Source organism: Bos indicus x Bos taurus, chromosome 16 (assembly GCF_003369695.1).
Source record: "Bos indicus x Bos taurus breed Angus x Brahman F1 hybrid chromosome 16, Bos_hybrid_MaternalHap_v2.0, whole genome shotgun sequence".
NCBI lineage: Eukaryota > Metazoa > Chordata > Mammalia > Artiodactyla > Bovidae > Bos > Bos indicus x Bos taurus.
Window position 1 is genome coordinate 34,554,930 of NC_040091.1, and position 17,789 is coordinate 34,572,718.

Here is a 17,789-nt window from a genome sequence, read left to right on the forward strand (position 1 = left end):
CTTAAATCTCAACATTCAGAAAATGAAGATCATGGCACCTGGTCCCATCACTTCATAGCAAATAGGTGGGGAAACAGTGAAAACAGTGGCTGACTTTATTTTTCTGGGCTCCAAAATCACTAGAGATGATGACTGCAGCCATGAAATTAAAAGATGCTTACTCCTTGGAAGGAAAGTTACGACCAACCTAGATAGCATATTAAAAAACAGAGACATTACTTTGTCAACAAAGGTCCATCTAGTCAAGGTTATGGTTTTTCCAGTAGTCATGTATGGATGTGAGAGTTGGACTGTGAAGAAAGCTGAGCACCAAAGAATTGCTGCTTTTGAACTGTGGTGTTGGAGAAGACTCTTGAGAGTCCCTTGGACTGCAAGGAGATCCAACCAGTCCATCTTAAAGGAGATCAATTCTGGGTGTTCATTGGAAGGGCTGATGTTGAAGCTGAAACTCCAATACTTTGGCCACCTCATGCAAAGAGCTGACTCATTTGAAAAGACCCCAATGCTGGGAAAGATTGAGGGCAGGAGGAGAAGGGGATGACAGAGGATGAAATGGTTGGATTGTATCACCGACTCAATGGACATGAGTTTGGGTACACTTCTGGAGTTGGTGATGGACAGAGAGACCTGGCATGCTGTGGTTCATTGGGTCACGAAGAGTCGGACATGACTGAGCGACTGAACTGATCTAAACTGAGGGGATCTTCCTGACTTAGGAATTGAACCTGTATCTCCTGAGGCTCCTACATTGCAGGTGGATTCTTTACTGCTGAACCATGGGGGAAGTCCATTGAATGCTTATTAGGGACTAGGCTGTTTCTAAACATCTCCTATGAATTAACTAGTATATATTTTTGAATTATAAACAAGTAAACAATGTCAAAACAGGGCTAGAAAGACAAGGTCAGCAAGCAAGTAGCTAGTTCTAGATATTAGACTTAGCTATTACCATTTTACAAAAAGGTATCTCCAGGTAAACCTACCTGTGACTTTGTCCCATAGGGGATAGCAGACTTTTTTCCTGAAAGAGAGTGAATCATTCTTGCTCTCATGGGGATACCCTGGGATACAACCTGAAATAAAATCAAGATGTCTATTTCAATTTCCATAATGTGGCATCATGTCAATAAAATAGATATTGATTTTAAAGTGTGATTATTCAAACATTTTCCAAAAATCAAAAATAATGTAAAAGACCATGGGAACACAGTATGATAGAAATTTAATAAAAACTATGCTCCTACAAATTTTAGTTTTTAGGGTTTTTTTTAACTTTAGATTTTAGAATAGACTTTAAAGTTTATCTGTACCTAAATCAAATATTACAAATGAGGAAACAGTTCACTGTCAGAGATTAAGTTCTTTTTTTATGATTACAAAAGAATAAAGAATGAGGAGTAAATCACAGGATTCCTGAAATGCAGTACAAAGTGTTTTCCTACACACGCCTAAGAAAAATGTGGAAATGCAAATAGCACTTACGTGAACTTATCATTTCAAGGACACACTCTCACAAAAATACTGTCAATAAAAATATACTATTTCTCTTTACATTTCCAAGATACATGATAGCGAGAAATTTGACAATCTTGAGTCTGTCTATATGAGGAAAATCTGTAACAGGCCCACAATCTTTATCCAAACACTGAGAGTTCACTGGTTTCAGAATTCAGAACTTTTCAAAGGTTAGATAGGTAATGAGTGCATATATGGATACTTTATGACACGCAGACTAGTCTAGGGCGCCACCCCATAACACAATATTTCTTTAGTAAAACATATTTTTAGAGGCTTAAAAAGTCTGCATCAGGTCAAGTTTGCTGCTGAATGGGTGATGAAAAAGCTTTCTAGTCCCAGAGCTTTTTGGAGGACAGAATTGTGATAAGAGATTAAGTACCTACATAGTCAAAAGACTGGATGTAGCCTGCCTCCTCTCACCCCAGAGGCCATCCCAGGTCACACACAAATAAAAGGCAAAGATTAACCATATTGTTGATGGCCCAGTGTCAGAAGTGATAGTCAGGTTTCCACCTGATACAGCTTCCACTGCCGTACAACGTGCTCTGCCCCCTCCCCAATCATGTGCCTCAAGTGTGAAATGTCCACCCTGTTGTGAATTTAGAAGTTTGAAAACCTTTATAAAACAAGTTCTCATGCAGTGATTTTTGTGGCATCGAGTGCTGCTTTGAACTAAGAGAAATCAAGACCATGCAGTTGTTGAAAAACAACAGGTGTTATCTTCTGTAAGGAAAATGCATTCACAAGGTACCTGATCTTCCAGGCCAATGGCTTTCAAGGCTTGTCGTCCTCTATAAGAAAGGGCCAAATTAATGCTTCTTCCACGTGCAGATTTAGTCACTCGGATATCTAAGACATTGGAAGTAGATAGACCTCATGTTACACACAATTCTTATATCCTAAGACAGGGTGAGCATATACACCTCAAAAATGGGTGCCATCTGAACCAAATTAAAAGACTTTGTTAACTCTTTTAAAGAAAACACAGATAGTAATGAATTTGCATTAAATTAAATTTAGATAGTTGAGGGTTTTAATGAAGTCTAACAGTTTACCTTAAAAATTTATTTTTTCTTTTTAAAATCTAAAGGAGTAAGAAGTCAAAGAATCAGAACCACATCTCACATTATTCAGTATTGTCTCACCTTCTCTAGCTTCATATATGTCAACTTGGAAATTCCTCTTGGCAAGGAAGCATGCATTTAATGATCCAACCTAGGAAATCAAAGCAAATTTTTTTCATATTTTTATCTGATTTCACAAATATAGGGAATTTTTGCTGGCTAAGTGTTGAAGCTGAAACTCCAATACTTTGGCCACCTGATGCGAAGAGCTGACTCGTTGGAAAAGACCCTGATGCTGGGAAAGATTGAAGGCAGGAGGAGAAGGGGACGACAGAGGATGAGATGGTTGGATGGCATCACCGACTCAATGGACATGAGTTTGGGTAAACTCCAGGAGTTGGTGATGGACAGGGAGGCCTGGCGTGCTGTGGTTCAAGGGGTCGCAAAGAGTTGGACACGATTGAGTGACTGAACTGAACTGAAGTACAACATCATGTGTGGCCATAGCCTTAGTCATCATATTGATTAACCTAGTCACAAGTAGAAAATGCCATTTGCAAGAATAATAGGATTAACTGAAGATTGAACTGTATAGTTTTCAAGGAAGATTTAGGTTTTTTCTTCTTTTTTAACTTTCATATCATGAGATATAACTTTCATACAGAATGACCTCAAACCATAAGTATGGTTTACAGAATAATTAGAAAAAGCAAACACCATTTACTGACTCTGATCAAAAAAAGTAGAACATTGCCAATCTCCTATAGCTCCCCCAACTTTTCCCTAGTTACAATCCTCAAACTTCCTCCTAGAGGTAAACATTCTGACTTCTGTGATAACCAAACTTGGCTTCTTTATAGTTTTTCCACTTAGGTGTACATCCCTAGGCAACATAATTTAATTTGCGTGCTTTTGATACTTGTGTATTTTTTTTGCATCTGCTTCTTTAACTCACTTGGAGAAAGAAATGGCAACCCACTCTGGTATTCTTGCCTAGAGAATCCTGTGGACCGAGGAGCCTGGTGGGCTGCTATCTATGGGGTCACACAGAGTCAGACACGACTGAAGCCACTTAGCAGCAGCAGCAGCTTTAACTCACTAGTATGCTGGTGAGATCATCCGTATGATCCCACATAAACTCCAGGCCATCCTTTCATTACTGGTTGATACTTTTTTTTTTCTCTGTTTGATTCTTCATTGTATGAAATCTCACAGACTACTGCAGATAGTGACTGCAGCCATGAAATTAAAAGATGCTTGTTCCTTGGGAGAAAAGCTATGACCAACCTAGACAGCAGAGACATTACTTTGCCAACAAAGGTCTGTCTAGTCAAAGCTATGGTTTTTCCAGTAGTCATGTATGGATGTGAGAGTTTGACCATAAAGAAAGCTGAGCGCCAAAGAATTGATGCTTGTGAACTGTGGAGAAGACTCTTGAGAGTCCCTTGTATTGCAAGGAGATCCAACCAGTCCATCCTAAAGGAAACCAGTCTTGAATATTCATTGGAAGAACGGATGCTGAAACTGAAACTCCAACACTTTGGCCACCTGATGCGAAGAACTGACTCAATGGGAAAGACCCTGATGCTGGGAAAGATTGAAGGCAGGAGAAGAAGGGGACAACAGAGGATGAGATGGTTGGATGGCATCACTGACTCAATGGACATGAGTTTGAGCAAGCTCCTGAGTTGATGATGGACAGGGAGGTCTGCATGCTACAGTCCATGGGATCGAAAATAGTTGGACATGACTGAACTCAACTGAACTGATTTAACCATTTTACTGTTGAAGGACATTTGAGTTGTTTCTGGCCTGACAATATTATTTTTCCAGTTTTATTGAGATATAATTGATATATTGATTATACAAGTTTAGAGATATACAGAATAAGGGTTTGATGTATGTGAATATTGTAAAAAGATGGCCTGAGAATATTAAGAAGCTGTAAAGAATATTTCCATACATGTATCCTGGTACACGTGTGCATGATTTTTCTTTAGAGTTTTATTCACAGAAGTGGACTCTCTGGTCAAAGGTTTATGTATCTTCAACTTTATTATGCCAAACTGTTTTCCAAAATTTTGTACTAATGTGTTTTCCCACCAGCAGCCTCTGAGAGCTTATATTTGCCAGATGTTCAGGCTGGGTTTAGAAAAGGCAGAGGAACCATAGATCGAATTGCCAACAATATGATCTGCTGGATCATAGAGAAAGCAAGGGAATTTCAGAAAAACATCTACCTCTGTTTCATTGGATACACTAAAGCCTTTTGACTGTGTGGATAATAACTGGAAAAATCTTAAAGCGATGGAACTACCCTACCTATCTTACTTGTCTCCTGAGAAACCTGGATGAGGGTCAAGAAGCAACACTTAGAACCCTGTATGGAACAACTGACTGATTCAGGATTGAAAAAGGAGTATGACAAGGCTATTTATTATCACCGTGCTTATTTAACTTATATGCAGAGCACATCATGTGAAATGCTAGGCTGGAGGAGTTACAAGCTGGAATGAAGATTTCCAGGAGAAATATCAATAACCTCAGATGTGCAGATGATACCACTCTAATGCCAGAAAGCGAAGAGGAACTAAAGAGCCTGGTGATGAGGGTGAAGGAGGAGAGTGAAAAAGCTGGCTTAAAACTCAATATTTAAAAAACAAAAAAACTAAGATCATGGCATCTGGCCCCATCACTTCGTGGCAAATAGAAGGGGAAAATGTGGAAGAAGTGACAGATTTCCTCTTCCTCGGCTCTAAAATCACTGCGGATGGTGACTGCAGCCATGAAATTAGAAGATGATTGCTTCTTGGCAGGAAAAGCTGTGACAAACCTAGACAGTATGTTAAAAAGGAAAGACATCACTTTGCTGACAAAGGTCCATATAGTCAAGACTATGGTCTTTCTAGTAGTCATGTACGGATGTGAGAGCTGGACAATAAAGAAGGCAGAGTGCCAAAGAATTGATGTTTTCGAACTGTGGTGCTGGAGAAGACTATATGGAGTGGGTTGCCATTTCCTTCTCCAATGCATGAAAGTGAAAAGTGAAAGTGAAGTCGCTCAATTGTGTCCAACTGTTAGCAACCCCATGGACTGCAGCCTACCAGGCTCCTCCATCCATGAGATTTTCCAGGCAAGAGTACTGGAGTGGGGTGCCATTGCCTTCTCCTCTTTAATGATGAGAATCTCTTTATTTTCGTGTAGTAACATTTATTGGAGAAGGCATTGGCAACCCACTCCAGTACTCCTGCCTGGAAAATCCCATGGCTGGAGGAGCCTGGAGGGCTACAGGTCATGGGGTCGCTAAGAGTCAGACACGACTGAGCGACTTCACTTTCACTTTTCACTTGCATGCATTGGAGAAGGAAATGGCAACCCACTCCAGTGTTCTTGCCTGGAGAATCCCAGGGACAGGGGAGCCTGATAGGTTGCCGTCTATCGGGTTGCAGAGTCGGACACGACTGATGCGACTTAGCAGCAGCAGCAGTAACATTATCAATCTTTTATACTACTGCTAATACATTTGGTATACTGCTTAAGAAATCTTTCCCTACTTTGAGATTATGAAGACGTTTTTGTTTATTGTCTCTTGAAGCTTTAGTGTGTTGCTCTCCTAAATAGCTTTATACAGATTTCAGTGATTTGTTTATCACTACTGAGCAACTTGAATTTGATAACATCATCTATATTTAATTATCACGAATTTTCAGCAGCATTCAATACTGCTAACTAACCTTTCTTCTTGAAACACTAAACTTCCTTCATTTTCTATTGGTTTTTTAAATGCATCTCTAGCCATTTCCTCTTTTTCTCTTTCACCCATGCAAAGAAGGACAATCAAATGTTGGGGTTTCTTTTTCTTTAATTGGTGGAAAATTATTTTACAATTTTGTGTTGGTTTCTACTGTACAATAACTGGAATCAGTCAAATGGTTCCAAATAGGAAAAGGAGTTCGTCAAGGCTGTATATTGTCACCCTGTTTATTTAACTTATACGCAGAGTACATCATGAGAAACGCTGGACTGGAAGAAACACAAACTGGAATCAAGATTGCCGGAAGAAATATCAATAACCTCAAATATGTAGATGACACCACCCTTATGGCAGAAAGTGAAGAGGAACTCAAAAGCTTCTTGATGAAAGTGAAAGTGGAGAGTGAAAAAGTTGGCTTAAAGCTCAACATTCAGAAAACGAAGATCATGGCATCCGGTCCCACCACTTCATGGGAAATAGATGGGGAAACAGTGGAAACAGTGTCAGACTTTATTTTTCTGGGCTCCAAAATCACTACAGATGTTGACTGCAGCCATGAAATTAAAAGACGCTTACTCCTTGGAAGGAAAGTTATGACCAACCTAGATAGCATATTGAAAAGCAGAGACATTACTTTGCCAACAAAGGTCCATCTAGTCAAGGCTATGGTTTTTCCTGTGGTCATGTATGGATGTGAGAGTTGGACTGTGAAGAAGGCTGAGCGCCAAAGAATTGATGCTTTTGAACTGTGGTGTTGGAGAAGACTCTTGAGAGTCCCCTGGACTGCAAGGAGATCCAACCAGTCCATTCTGAAGGAGATCAGCCCTGGGATTTTTTTGGAAGGAATGATGCTAAAGCTGAAACTCCAGTACTTTGGCCACCTCATGCAAAGAGTTGACTCATTGGAAAAGACTCTGATGTTGGGAGGGATTGGGGGTAGGAGGAGAAGGGCACGACAGAGGATGAGATGGCTGGATGGCATCACTGACTCAATGGACGTGAGTTTTAGTGAACTCTGGGAGTTGGTGATGGACAGGGAGGCCTGGCGTGCTGGGATTCATGGGGTCGCAAAGAGTCGGACACGACTGAGTGACTGATCTGATCTGATCTGATATACACACACATATATATATATAAATACATATATGTATGTGTGTATGTATATATATCCCTTCCCTCCCCTCCCACTATCCCCCCTCTCCATGTCATCACAGAGCACCAGGCTGGGCTTCCTGTGCTATTTAGCAACCCCCCACTAGCTGTTTAGCATACGATAGTGTTTATATGTCAATGCTACTTTCTCACTTCATCCCACCCTCACCTTCCTCTGCTGTGTCCACAGGTCCATGCTCTGATAGGTTCATCAGTACCATCTTTCTAGATTGCATATATATTTATTAATATACAGTACTTGTTTTTCTCTTCCTGGCATTTCACTCTGTATAAGAGCCTCTAGTTTCATCCACCTCACTACAACTGACTCAAATTCATTTCTTTTTATGGCTGAGTAATATTCCATTGTATATATGTACCACATCTGTCAATGGACATCTAGGTTGCTTCCATGTCCTGGCTATTATAAATATTGCTGCAATGAACATTGGGGTACATATGTCTTTTAGAATTGTGGTTTTCTCAGGATATGTGCCCAGCAGTGGGATTGCTGGGTTATGTGGTAAATTTATTCCTAGCTTTTTAAGGAACTTCAATCCTTTTTTCCATAATGGCTGTATCAGTTTTCACACCCACCAAAGTGTTGGGATTTCTTAAGCATCCATTGTGGTCCATCTTCTACATCCATGGTGATGCAGAAACTTACATATCCCACTCAGATCTCTTTTTTTGTGCTCATGCATATTGATGTTTAAGGGCTTCCCAGATGGCTCATTGGTAAAGACTCTGCCTCCTAACAAGGAGATGTGGGTTCAATCCTTGGGTCAGGAAGATCCCCTGGAGAAGGAGATGGCAAACCACTCCAGTATTCTTGTCTGGGAAATCCCATGGTCAGAGGAGCTTGGCAAGCTATAGTCCACGGGGCCACGAAGAGTCAGACACGACTTAGTGACTGAATACCAATACAACACATATAGATATTTAATTGATGTAGCTTTTTAAATGTCTCAAAGCACCTCAGAATCAACAGATACAAATTGAAACTTGTGATCCTTGCCCCAAATCATGTCAGTTCTCTTCACATGGAATGGATGGGATATCTCAGAAAATGGCATTTCACCCATCCTGTTGCTCAAGCTAGAAATCTAAGAGTCATCTGTGGCACTTTTTCATTCTCCACATCCAATCCATTCAAAGTTTTGCCAATTCTACCCTGTAATTTTTCTCCATCTATCCATCTCTTCTCATTTTCACCATTCTGCTGCTAGTTATCATAATCATTCTGCTTGATTAATGTCAAGTTTGCTTCTATTCTATTAGCATTCATCTGACTTCTTGGCCATTGATTCTCTACAAGCTGTCATTTGGTGTAATGGTGAAATAGGCCATTTGAATGAACTCTTCTGCTAAGAGAAAAAGAAAGCCCAGACAAGTGAACTTGGCATTTGGAGCCACACCTAGGGTTATCTACTGATGGCAAAGGAGGCAAAGAATTTCAACAGAATTTTTGATAGACCCATGATGCTACAAGGACAAAATCTGGAGTTTAGGATACATACCCTGACATCCTGCTCAGGAGGGTTTACTAAATGCCCAGACTTTGGGTTAGGACCCTCAATAAGTATCTAAGAAATAAGGTCAAATGGAAATAAATCAATGATCAAAGGGACCAAAGTAGGTCTAAGACTCTTCTCTAGCACTGATTGGATTGTGTCCATCCAGGATTGCTGGTAACCACGAGCACCTAACAGCAGCAAATATAATCCTCCCAGAGAAACATGACATCACTGTAGGTCTAAGATTTTCTCCATAATATTTTTAAATCATGGAGATCATATCATTTTCCCACCTCAGCTTTGCTAGCCTTCTTTCAGCTGCTTGTTCTCACCATGCTCTCCCTTACCAAAAGATTTCAGTGGTGAACAATCTTTTCCTCTTTTCTCTTTCTAGTAAATGTCTATTCATCCTCAAGTTTCCACTCAGCTTTACTTCCTAAAGGAAGCCTCCTTTAGCTACTGTAATGACCTCAAACCCCTTACTTATGAGTTCTCATAGCACTACAGACTTTTCCTTTGAGAAGCATTAAGGGTTGAACTGGTTCCCCAAATTGATATAGGGCTTCCCCGGTGGCTCAGCAGTAAAGAACATGCAAAGCAGGAGACTGAGATGTGAGTTCTATCCCTGAGTTGGGAAGATCCCCTAGAGGAGGGATAACAATCCACTCCAGTATTCTTGCCTGGGAAATCTCATGGACAGAGGAGCTTGGTGGGGAGGGCTACCATCCATAGCATTGCAAAGTAGCAGATATGACTGAGCAACTGAGCACAAGAATGAACATGAAATTCATATGCTGAAGCCCTAACCCCAGTACCTCAGAGTATAACCTTATTTGGAGTCAAAGTCTTTACAGAAGTAATTAAGTTAAAATGAGGTCACTAGAGTGCCCCTAAATCCAATATGATGGGCATATTTATAAAAAAGGGGAAATTCAGACACTGAGACACTCTCAGAGGGAAGATGATATAAAGAGACACAGGGAGAAGACAGCTATCTACAAGCCAAGGATAAAGACCTGGAACAGATCTTTCTCTCATAGCCCTGAGAAGGAGCCAACACTTTTGACACCCTGATTCTAGACCTCTAGCTTCCAGAACTGTGAAATGATAAATGTCTTTTGTTAAATCACCTGCCTGTGGTACTTGGTTATGGCAGCCCTAGGAAACTAATAGAAAGTGCTTATCACAATTGAAAGCTTACATCTTTAGGGTAATCCTGTAATCAATATCTATTTACCCCACTGAGCTGCAAACCGTTTTTGCTCATCATTTTATCCCTGGCCCAAAGCATTGTGTTTGAAACATAATAAATACTGGATTGATATCTGTTGAATTTATAAATGAATAGGAGAGATTACATTTTTAAGTAAAATTTGTAACCAAATCAAGCCACCTATGTATATCTATGGAAAGGAAGAAAACCACTGGAATCAAGCAGAGTGGGATTCAGCCATGTGGTTGGAATAGAAAGCAAGGAGTTGAAGTATTAGTTGGATTGATGGACAATAGTAATTAAACTGGATAGGAAGGAAGGAAAACAGAAAAGGCTTATGAATGAGGAGGTAGGAGGTCCTTGTGAAGAACAGATGTAGCAGAAGCAACTGAATGAGAGAGTTAGGAAGTCAGGAGGTTTTGAACAGAGAGCCCCATATCCAACATTATTATTGTAGATGAGGCAGTTCTGTGGAATGACAGTGTCAAGGTCCAGGATGTCATCATGGGACTCGGAGGCTGAAGTACAGTGGAGGTGGAAGATTGAAAGTACAGAAACCAAGGAACTGAGAGGCTAGGGAATTGGCTAGGACAATAATGCGAACTTTGATAGTCACTCAAGGCAATGGCAGGGCTGGAATATAGAAAAAAGATTAGGTGTGAAGTCTTCAATATTGGGTGGAAATGGCCTAGAAGTTGATTGATGACAACAATGAGGGGACAGAGGTGATAAAGTAGTGTCAGTAGCCTCAAAGGATTTACAGATAAAAACGGAGACAGAAGCTGCAGGCTGAAAGTTGCAGTGTAGAGTAAGGATACCATGGCAACTCCCAATCCTGAGATGCTTGTGCTGTGGGAGAAGGCTGTAAGACTGTTGCTGTCCTTAGGTTTAAGCTAAGATCAGGAGTCTGAGGGGCAATGCACTAAGTAAAGAGAAAACACTGGAAATTTTGCATACCAAAAAACAGATCCAGTGGACTCTGTGCAAGATTTTAGAAGAAACAGTAGCAAAGAAGTCAGCAGGGAGACAGGATTCAGTGCTGGATGAGGGTAAATACTAAACTAGAGAAGCTCTGAGATGTGAGGCTGGTGGGGTCACAGCAGCCCCCGGTGGATGTGGGAATAAGGAGAGGGCTTTGCACCTGGGCAGTGTGTAAGGGACCTATTAGTACAGTTGTGTAGTCACAAGAGCTTCCCGGGTGGTGCAGTGGTAAAGAACCCACCCGCCAATGCAGGAGATGCAGGTTTAATCCCTGGTTTGGGAAGATCCCCTGGAGTAGGAAATGGCAACTCACTCCAGTATTCTTGCCTGGGAAATACCATGAACCAAGGAACCTGGTGGATTACAGCCCACGGGGGTCACAGAAGAATTGGACATGACTTAGCGATTAAACAATAACAACAACATATCACTCTGGTAGGGGAGGTTGATAATGGGGCCAGAGGTATATGAGGTGGGGGGATGGGAGGGAGGTCCAAGCAGTGGAGAGGGGGCACGGAATATGTGTATACATGTGGCTGATACACTTTATTGTACAGCAGAAACTAACACAACATTGTCAAGCAATTATACTCTAATTTTAAGAAAATAATATCTAGTAAGGGCAATAGTAATAAGTTGTATCAAGGAAAGAAAAACTGTAAGCTAACAGTAAAGTTCATACAATAAAATAAATTTCTTCAAATGGTTAAATTGCTCAGTTGCACCAGAAAAAAAAAATAAAAGGGATTAAAAGCTAAATTGAGTAAGTCTCACTGAAGAAAAAAAGAATGGTTTGTGAAAATCTTCTTTCTTTCAGTGTTATGATCATTGAAGAAGGGAATGGCAATCCACTCCAGTGTTCTTGCCTGGAGAATTCCATGGACAGAGAAGCCTGGGAGGCTACAGTCTGTGGGGTCGCAAAGAGCCGGACACGACTGAGCAACTAACACACACACACAGTCCATGATCATAACTGCTTCTTTTATGCGTATGGAAAACAGGGCAGGAGAAGGATATTGATCAGGAGATGAAGAGGGTCAGGAAAGTTGGAGTGAGGGTAGAGGAAGTAATTTAGAAATTAGTCTTTTCTTGTATTTCCTTATTTACTGGGGTATAGTTGCTTCACAATGTTGTATTAGTTTATGCTGTACAATGGAGTGAACCAGCCACCGGTATACATATATCTCCTCCCTCTTAAACCTTCCTCCTACCCCACATCCCATCCACTAGGTCACCAGAGGGCACTGAGCTGAGCTCCCTGTGCTGCACAGCAGGTTCCCATTAGCTATCTCTTTCACACATGACAGTGTATATATGTCAATCTCAATCTCCCTATTCATCCCATCCCCCACCCCCTCCCTGTCTCCACACATCCATTCTCTATGTCTGCATCTCTATTCCTGCCCTGTGAATAGGTTCATCTGTACCATTTTTACAGGTTCCACATACATGTGTTATTATACAATGTTTGTTTTTCTCTTCCTGACTTTCTTCACTGTGTATGACAGGCTCTAGTTCCACCTACATCCCTGCAAATGGCCCAATTTCGTTCCTTCTCATAGTTGAGTAATATTCTATTGTATACACTGGGAAAACAGCCCAGGGAGAAAGACAACAGGACACGCAAACCGCAATCTAAACAGCAGAAGATCAGTGAAATTAATATAGGGAAATGATATAACTGATGGGGCCTTCCCGGGGAAGCCCATTCCCCCATAACTTCTGCTTTAGCTCCTCTCTGAATTACCTAGATAACAATAACTGATGCACATTTCCTGAGTCTTTTTTTAACAGATGTGAAAACTCCACACCAAATGGAAGCTACTTGATGATCATGAGTACATAGCCCCAGACCTCCTCGAGCCTAAGGACTGAATGTTAACCCCTGCAACACCACCCTTTCCTTCACTATCAACCAACCAGAGAATTGTACATGAGCTGATCATATACCCTGTGACCACCACCTACCCTCTCCACCTCACCTGGCCTTTTAGAATGCTTTGGTGAAACTCTTCAGGGAGTTCATGGTTTTTTGGACATGAGCCACCAGTCTCCTTGCATGGCCCTACAATAAACCTTCCTCTGCTCCAAACTGACATTTTGGTTCGTTTAGCCTCACTGTATGTCAGGCACACCAACTTGCCTTTATTGGCAATAATAGGAAACTAGAGAAACAGATTCAGAAGCAAGAATAACATTCATTTGTTTCCAGGGAATTCAACTTGAATTATGGAATAAATGAATTATAACAAATGATGTACAAATATTAATAAGAGTCGGTGATTGGGCTCAGAAGGGGCTCATTTCCAAGCCAATGACCTACTCTTATGGGTTTTTTATGTTACTTTTCTTTGACCAAAATTTGATTCCAGGATCTGGGGAGACAAAGCTGACTCAGGTGAAGATATGCTTCAAATTTTTCTAAAGTTGGCAAGGAGGTTGATCCCTACCTCTCCAACACTTCCTGTATGTTTGCCAATCAAGCCTGCATAAATAGTTCCTTATGAGGCAGAAGGAAAAGAAGGAATATCACATGATATGGACACAATAGGAGTTAGTATAATCTTGTTTCATGAAAATTTTAAGTGCTAGAGAGGATGAGGGTTAGTAGGATCTCTTATGCATTGCTTGCAGTGATTTCAAGTTGAGTTTTCACATCTCTGACAAATCAGCAATTCCTCTTCAAGGCATATACCCAAGAGAAACTCCCGGAGACACATGCCATAATATCCAGAGCCACAGTTTTCATAACTGAAAATAAATAAAATTCTGGAAACAGTCTACATAGCCATAACAGAGGTAAGGACAAATAAATTATGGTATAATTACATGATAAAATAGTATAATATGAATATATGAGTAACAGTATGAGTAAAAAAAAGTTCCAGAAGACTTCAAACTGCCTGATACTCATATAATAAAAACAACTGAAACTAAACCACTTGTATGTGTATATCCACAAGTTTTAGAAGTATATTTGTTATTTACATGTGTATATATATATATATGATCAGCATATATCATGTATATATCATAAAACTTTTACATATATTTATGTAACCAAGAGAAGCAAGATTTAGGGCAATGTAATGGGTGGGAGAGAAGCACAGAGGTTATTGTAAGTCATTGCATGCTCAGTCGCTTCAGTTGTGTCCGACTCTTTGCAACCCTATGGACTGTAGCTCACCAGCCTCCTCTGTCAATAGGACTCTCCAGGCAAGAATACTGGAGTGGGCTGCCATGCCTTCCCCCAGGGGATCTTCCCAACCCAGGATCAAACCCTCATCTCCTTTGGCTTCTGCATTGGCAGGTGGGTTCTTTATCGCTGAGCCACCTGGGAAGCCCGGTTATAAGTCACTGCAATGCATCAATTCCAGTTGAGTGGTGAGTTCAAACGTACTGCTGCTGTTTCTTATTATTAATAAACACAAAAGAATAAACAACAATGCTTTCTCCAAGACCAGTCATAATAAGGTGTCCAATTCTGTATTACTAATGTTTGAATCCATCCTAAAGGAGATCAGTCCTGGATTTTCATTGGAAGGACTGATGCTGAAGCTGAAACTCCAATACTTTGGCCATCTCATTTGAAGAGTTGACTCACTGGAAAAGACCCTGATGCTGGGAGGGATTGGGGGGCAGGAGGAGAAGGGGACGACAGAGGATGAGATGGCTGGATGGCATCACCAGCTCGATGGACATGAGTTTGGGTAAACTCCAGGAGTTGGTGATGGACAGGGAGGCCTGACGTGCTGCGATTCATGGGGTCGCAAAGAGTCGGACACGACTGAGCCACTGAACTGAACTGAACTGAACTGAAGGTTTGAATAAAACTAAAAGGAAAAATTATTTGTAGATATTATATAAATTCAGCTAGAAAGATTAGTAACATGGCTTATAAAGTACTTTATAGATTCACTCTAACTTTATTTCTCCTTCTCACTTCTATGTAAAATGCTCTTAATCAGGAATTGGACTGTAGCCCACCATGCTCCTCTGTCCATGGGACTCTCCAGGCAAAAATACTGGAGTGGGTTGCCATGACCTCCTCCAGGGGATCTTCCTGCCCCAGGGATTGAATCTGAGTCTCCTGTATTACGGAGAGATGCTTTACCGTCTGAGCCACCAGGGACTCTTTAGTTGTTACACAGGCAAAAATGCTAGGAAGACCCAAAGAGATAAATGGAAAGGAAAATATGTGTATATCATGCTCAGCCCACCACATACTCTTGGGTAAGGCCCAGCTGCTTCCTGTGCATCAATAAGGAGGGAAGCTGGTGAGAGGAGGGAAGAAACTATATGGGGTTAGACTCCTAGGAGCTATTGTAGTTTTCATGCCAGTTCTTAGAGTAAAGCCTGAAAGTGAGAAGTCACTCAGTCTTGTCCAGTTCTTTGCGACCCCATGGACTATATAGTCCATGGAATTTTCCAGGCCAGAATACTGGTGTGGGTAGCCTTTCCCTTCTCCAGGAGATCTTTCCAACCCAGGGATCAAACCCAGATCTCCCGCATTTTGGGTGGATTCTTTACCAGTTGAGCCACAAGGAAAACCCAAGAATACTGGAGAGGGAGAGGGTAGTCTATCCTTTCTCCAGCAAATCTTCCCAACCCAGGAATCGAACCAGGGTCTCTTGAAGCATTGCAGGCAGATTCTTTACCAACTGAGCTATGAGGAAAACCCAGACAGAGTTAAGCCTGGACATAGACTATTACGAAAAACCTCCATATTTGTTTTGCAGCATCAATAGTTCACAGTAGTAAGAAGTTTAAATAAAAAATAATCTGAAAAGTAAATGTTTTATTAACAACTGGCTTAGCCTGTTTGTGCTTCAGCAGACTGAGGCGATTCCTTGGTTACATAATCATGGATTTACTCCACTTACTGCTCTTCCATTTCTCCACTTACTCTAACTTCCTTCTTTAAGGGTCATGTGCTTGGACCCCACTGTGGACCATTATATTGATGCCTAACTTACTAATTTAAAAGATAATTTGAACATTTCTTTTATATAAATGTGGAGTTATGCTTCTCAGGCATTCAGCCAGTGTGGCTTTTTGCAGTAGGATCTACTACCTTTCCGCTGATTCCCACGTGACCTCAGCAGCAAGGATTGTTCAAGTATCCAATGATCATGCTGCTGCTGCTGCTGCTAAGTCGCTTCAGTCGTGTCTGACTCTGTGCGACCCCATAGACAGCAGCCCACCAGGCTCCCTAGTCCCTGGGATTCTCCAGGCAAGAACACTGGAGTGGGTTGCCACTTCCTTCTCCAATGCATTAAAGTGAAAAGTGAAAGTGAAGTCGCTCAATGGTGTCTGACTCTTAGGGACCCCATGGACTGCAGCCCACCAGGCTCCTCCATCCATGGGATTTTCCAGGCAAGAGTACTAGAGTTGGGTGCCAGAAAACTTTAAATTTATTGGATTGGCCCAAAATTCATTCAGGTTTTCTATAACATCAGGAAAACCCAAACAAATTTTTGGGCCAATCCAATATAAATGCTGACCTTAACAGGAAGAGGCATCATGATTTTTAAAATGTCATACTTTCTATGCCTTTTTATATAGTATGTTTGAAATTAATCTGGTAATGTATTGTTAAACATCAGTCAACTAATTTTGACCTCATGAAGCATATAAAACTCTCCCTAAGAGTCACAGAGATTGCTTGTTTCTGAGTCTGTCATCAAACAAGCTTTCGAAAAGCCTATTAATAATCTCCTACTCATGGAACTGATGCTCCATCACTTCAGTCCTGTCCAACTCTTTGCGACCCCATGGACTGTAGCCCACCAGGCTCCTCTGTCCATGGGTTTCTCCAGGCAAGAATACTGGAGTGGGTTGTCATTTCCTACACTCCAACTCATGGAACTGAGAGAGTCAGTTCCTAGGCAGGTTGATAGGAAGTCTAGGGGTCCCCAAAGAGAGAGGGGTCTGGAATTCTCAAGGAGGAAGAAAGGACAAACTTTTTTTTCTTTCTCCACATTCCTTAGGATTATATAACAATAATGTATCCTGCCTAAGGACAGTCTTTGGATTAAACCTTCTGTTATCTTAAAATGTAAATTATGGGAGTAGACCTGGTCTTTACAAGGATGTATCTTGCCTGAGGACAGTGTTACCTTAAAATGTAAATTATGGGAGTAGGTCTGATGAGGTCTTTACAACCTCCAGACATTCTTTGGATTCATTAGAGAGTATATAACTTCATTGTCAACACTAGCAAGCGGGTACTCTTTCTACCCCCTTCTGATGCCTATGTCAAAAGCTTTCTCTATCTCCTTTATACTTTAATAAAACTTTATTACACAAAAGCTCCGAGCGATCAAGCCTCGTCTCTAGCCCCGGATTGAATTCTTCTCCTCCGGGGGCCAAGAATCCCGGTGTATTCGTGTGATTCAACAACAACCTTTCAGAACTAATGTAATGTTAAACATGTGTCAACTATTTTTGACCTACTGAAGCACATAAAACTTTCCCTAACCCCACTCCAGTACTCTTGCCTGGAAAATCCCATGGATGGAGGAGCCTGGAAGGCTGCAGTCCATGGGGTCGCTGAGGGTCAGACACGACTGAGCGACTTCACTTTCACT

At 41.2% G+C, this 17,789-nt stretch overlaps 1 protein-coding gene across 1 annotated transcript in view; it reads right to left on the reverse strand.

The window, feature by feature from the left end:
• Window positions 1–17,789, reverse strand: part of KMO (kynurenine 3-monooxygenase) — a 68,843-nt gene that overhangs the window by 40,145 nt on the left and 10,909 nt on the right. Inside the window, 3 exon segments of the mRNA XM_027564723.1 lie at window positions 984–1,073; window positions 2,270–2,367; window positions 2,664–2,733. Coding sequence (XP_027420524.1) covers window positions 984–1,073; window positions 2,270–2,367; window positions 2,664–2,733 — 258 coding nt within the window.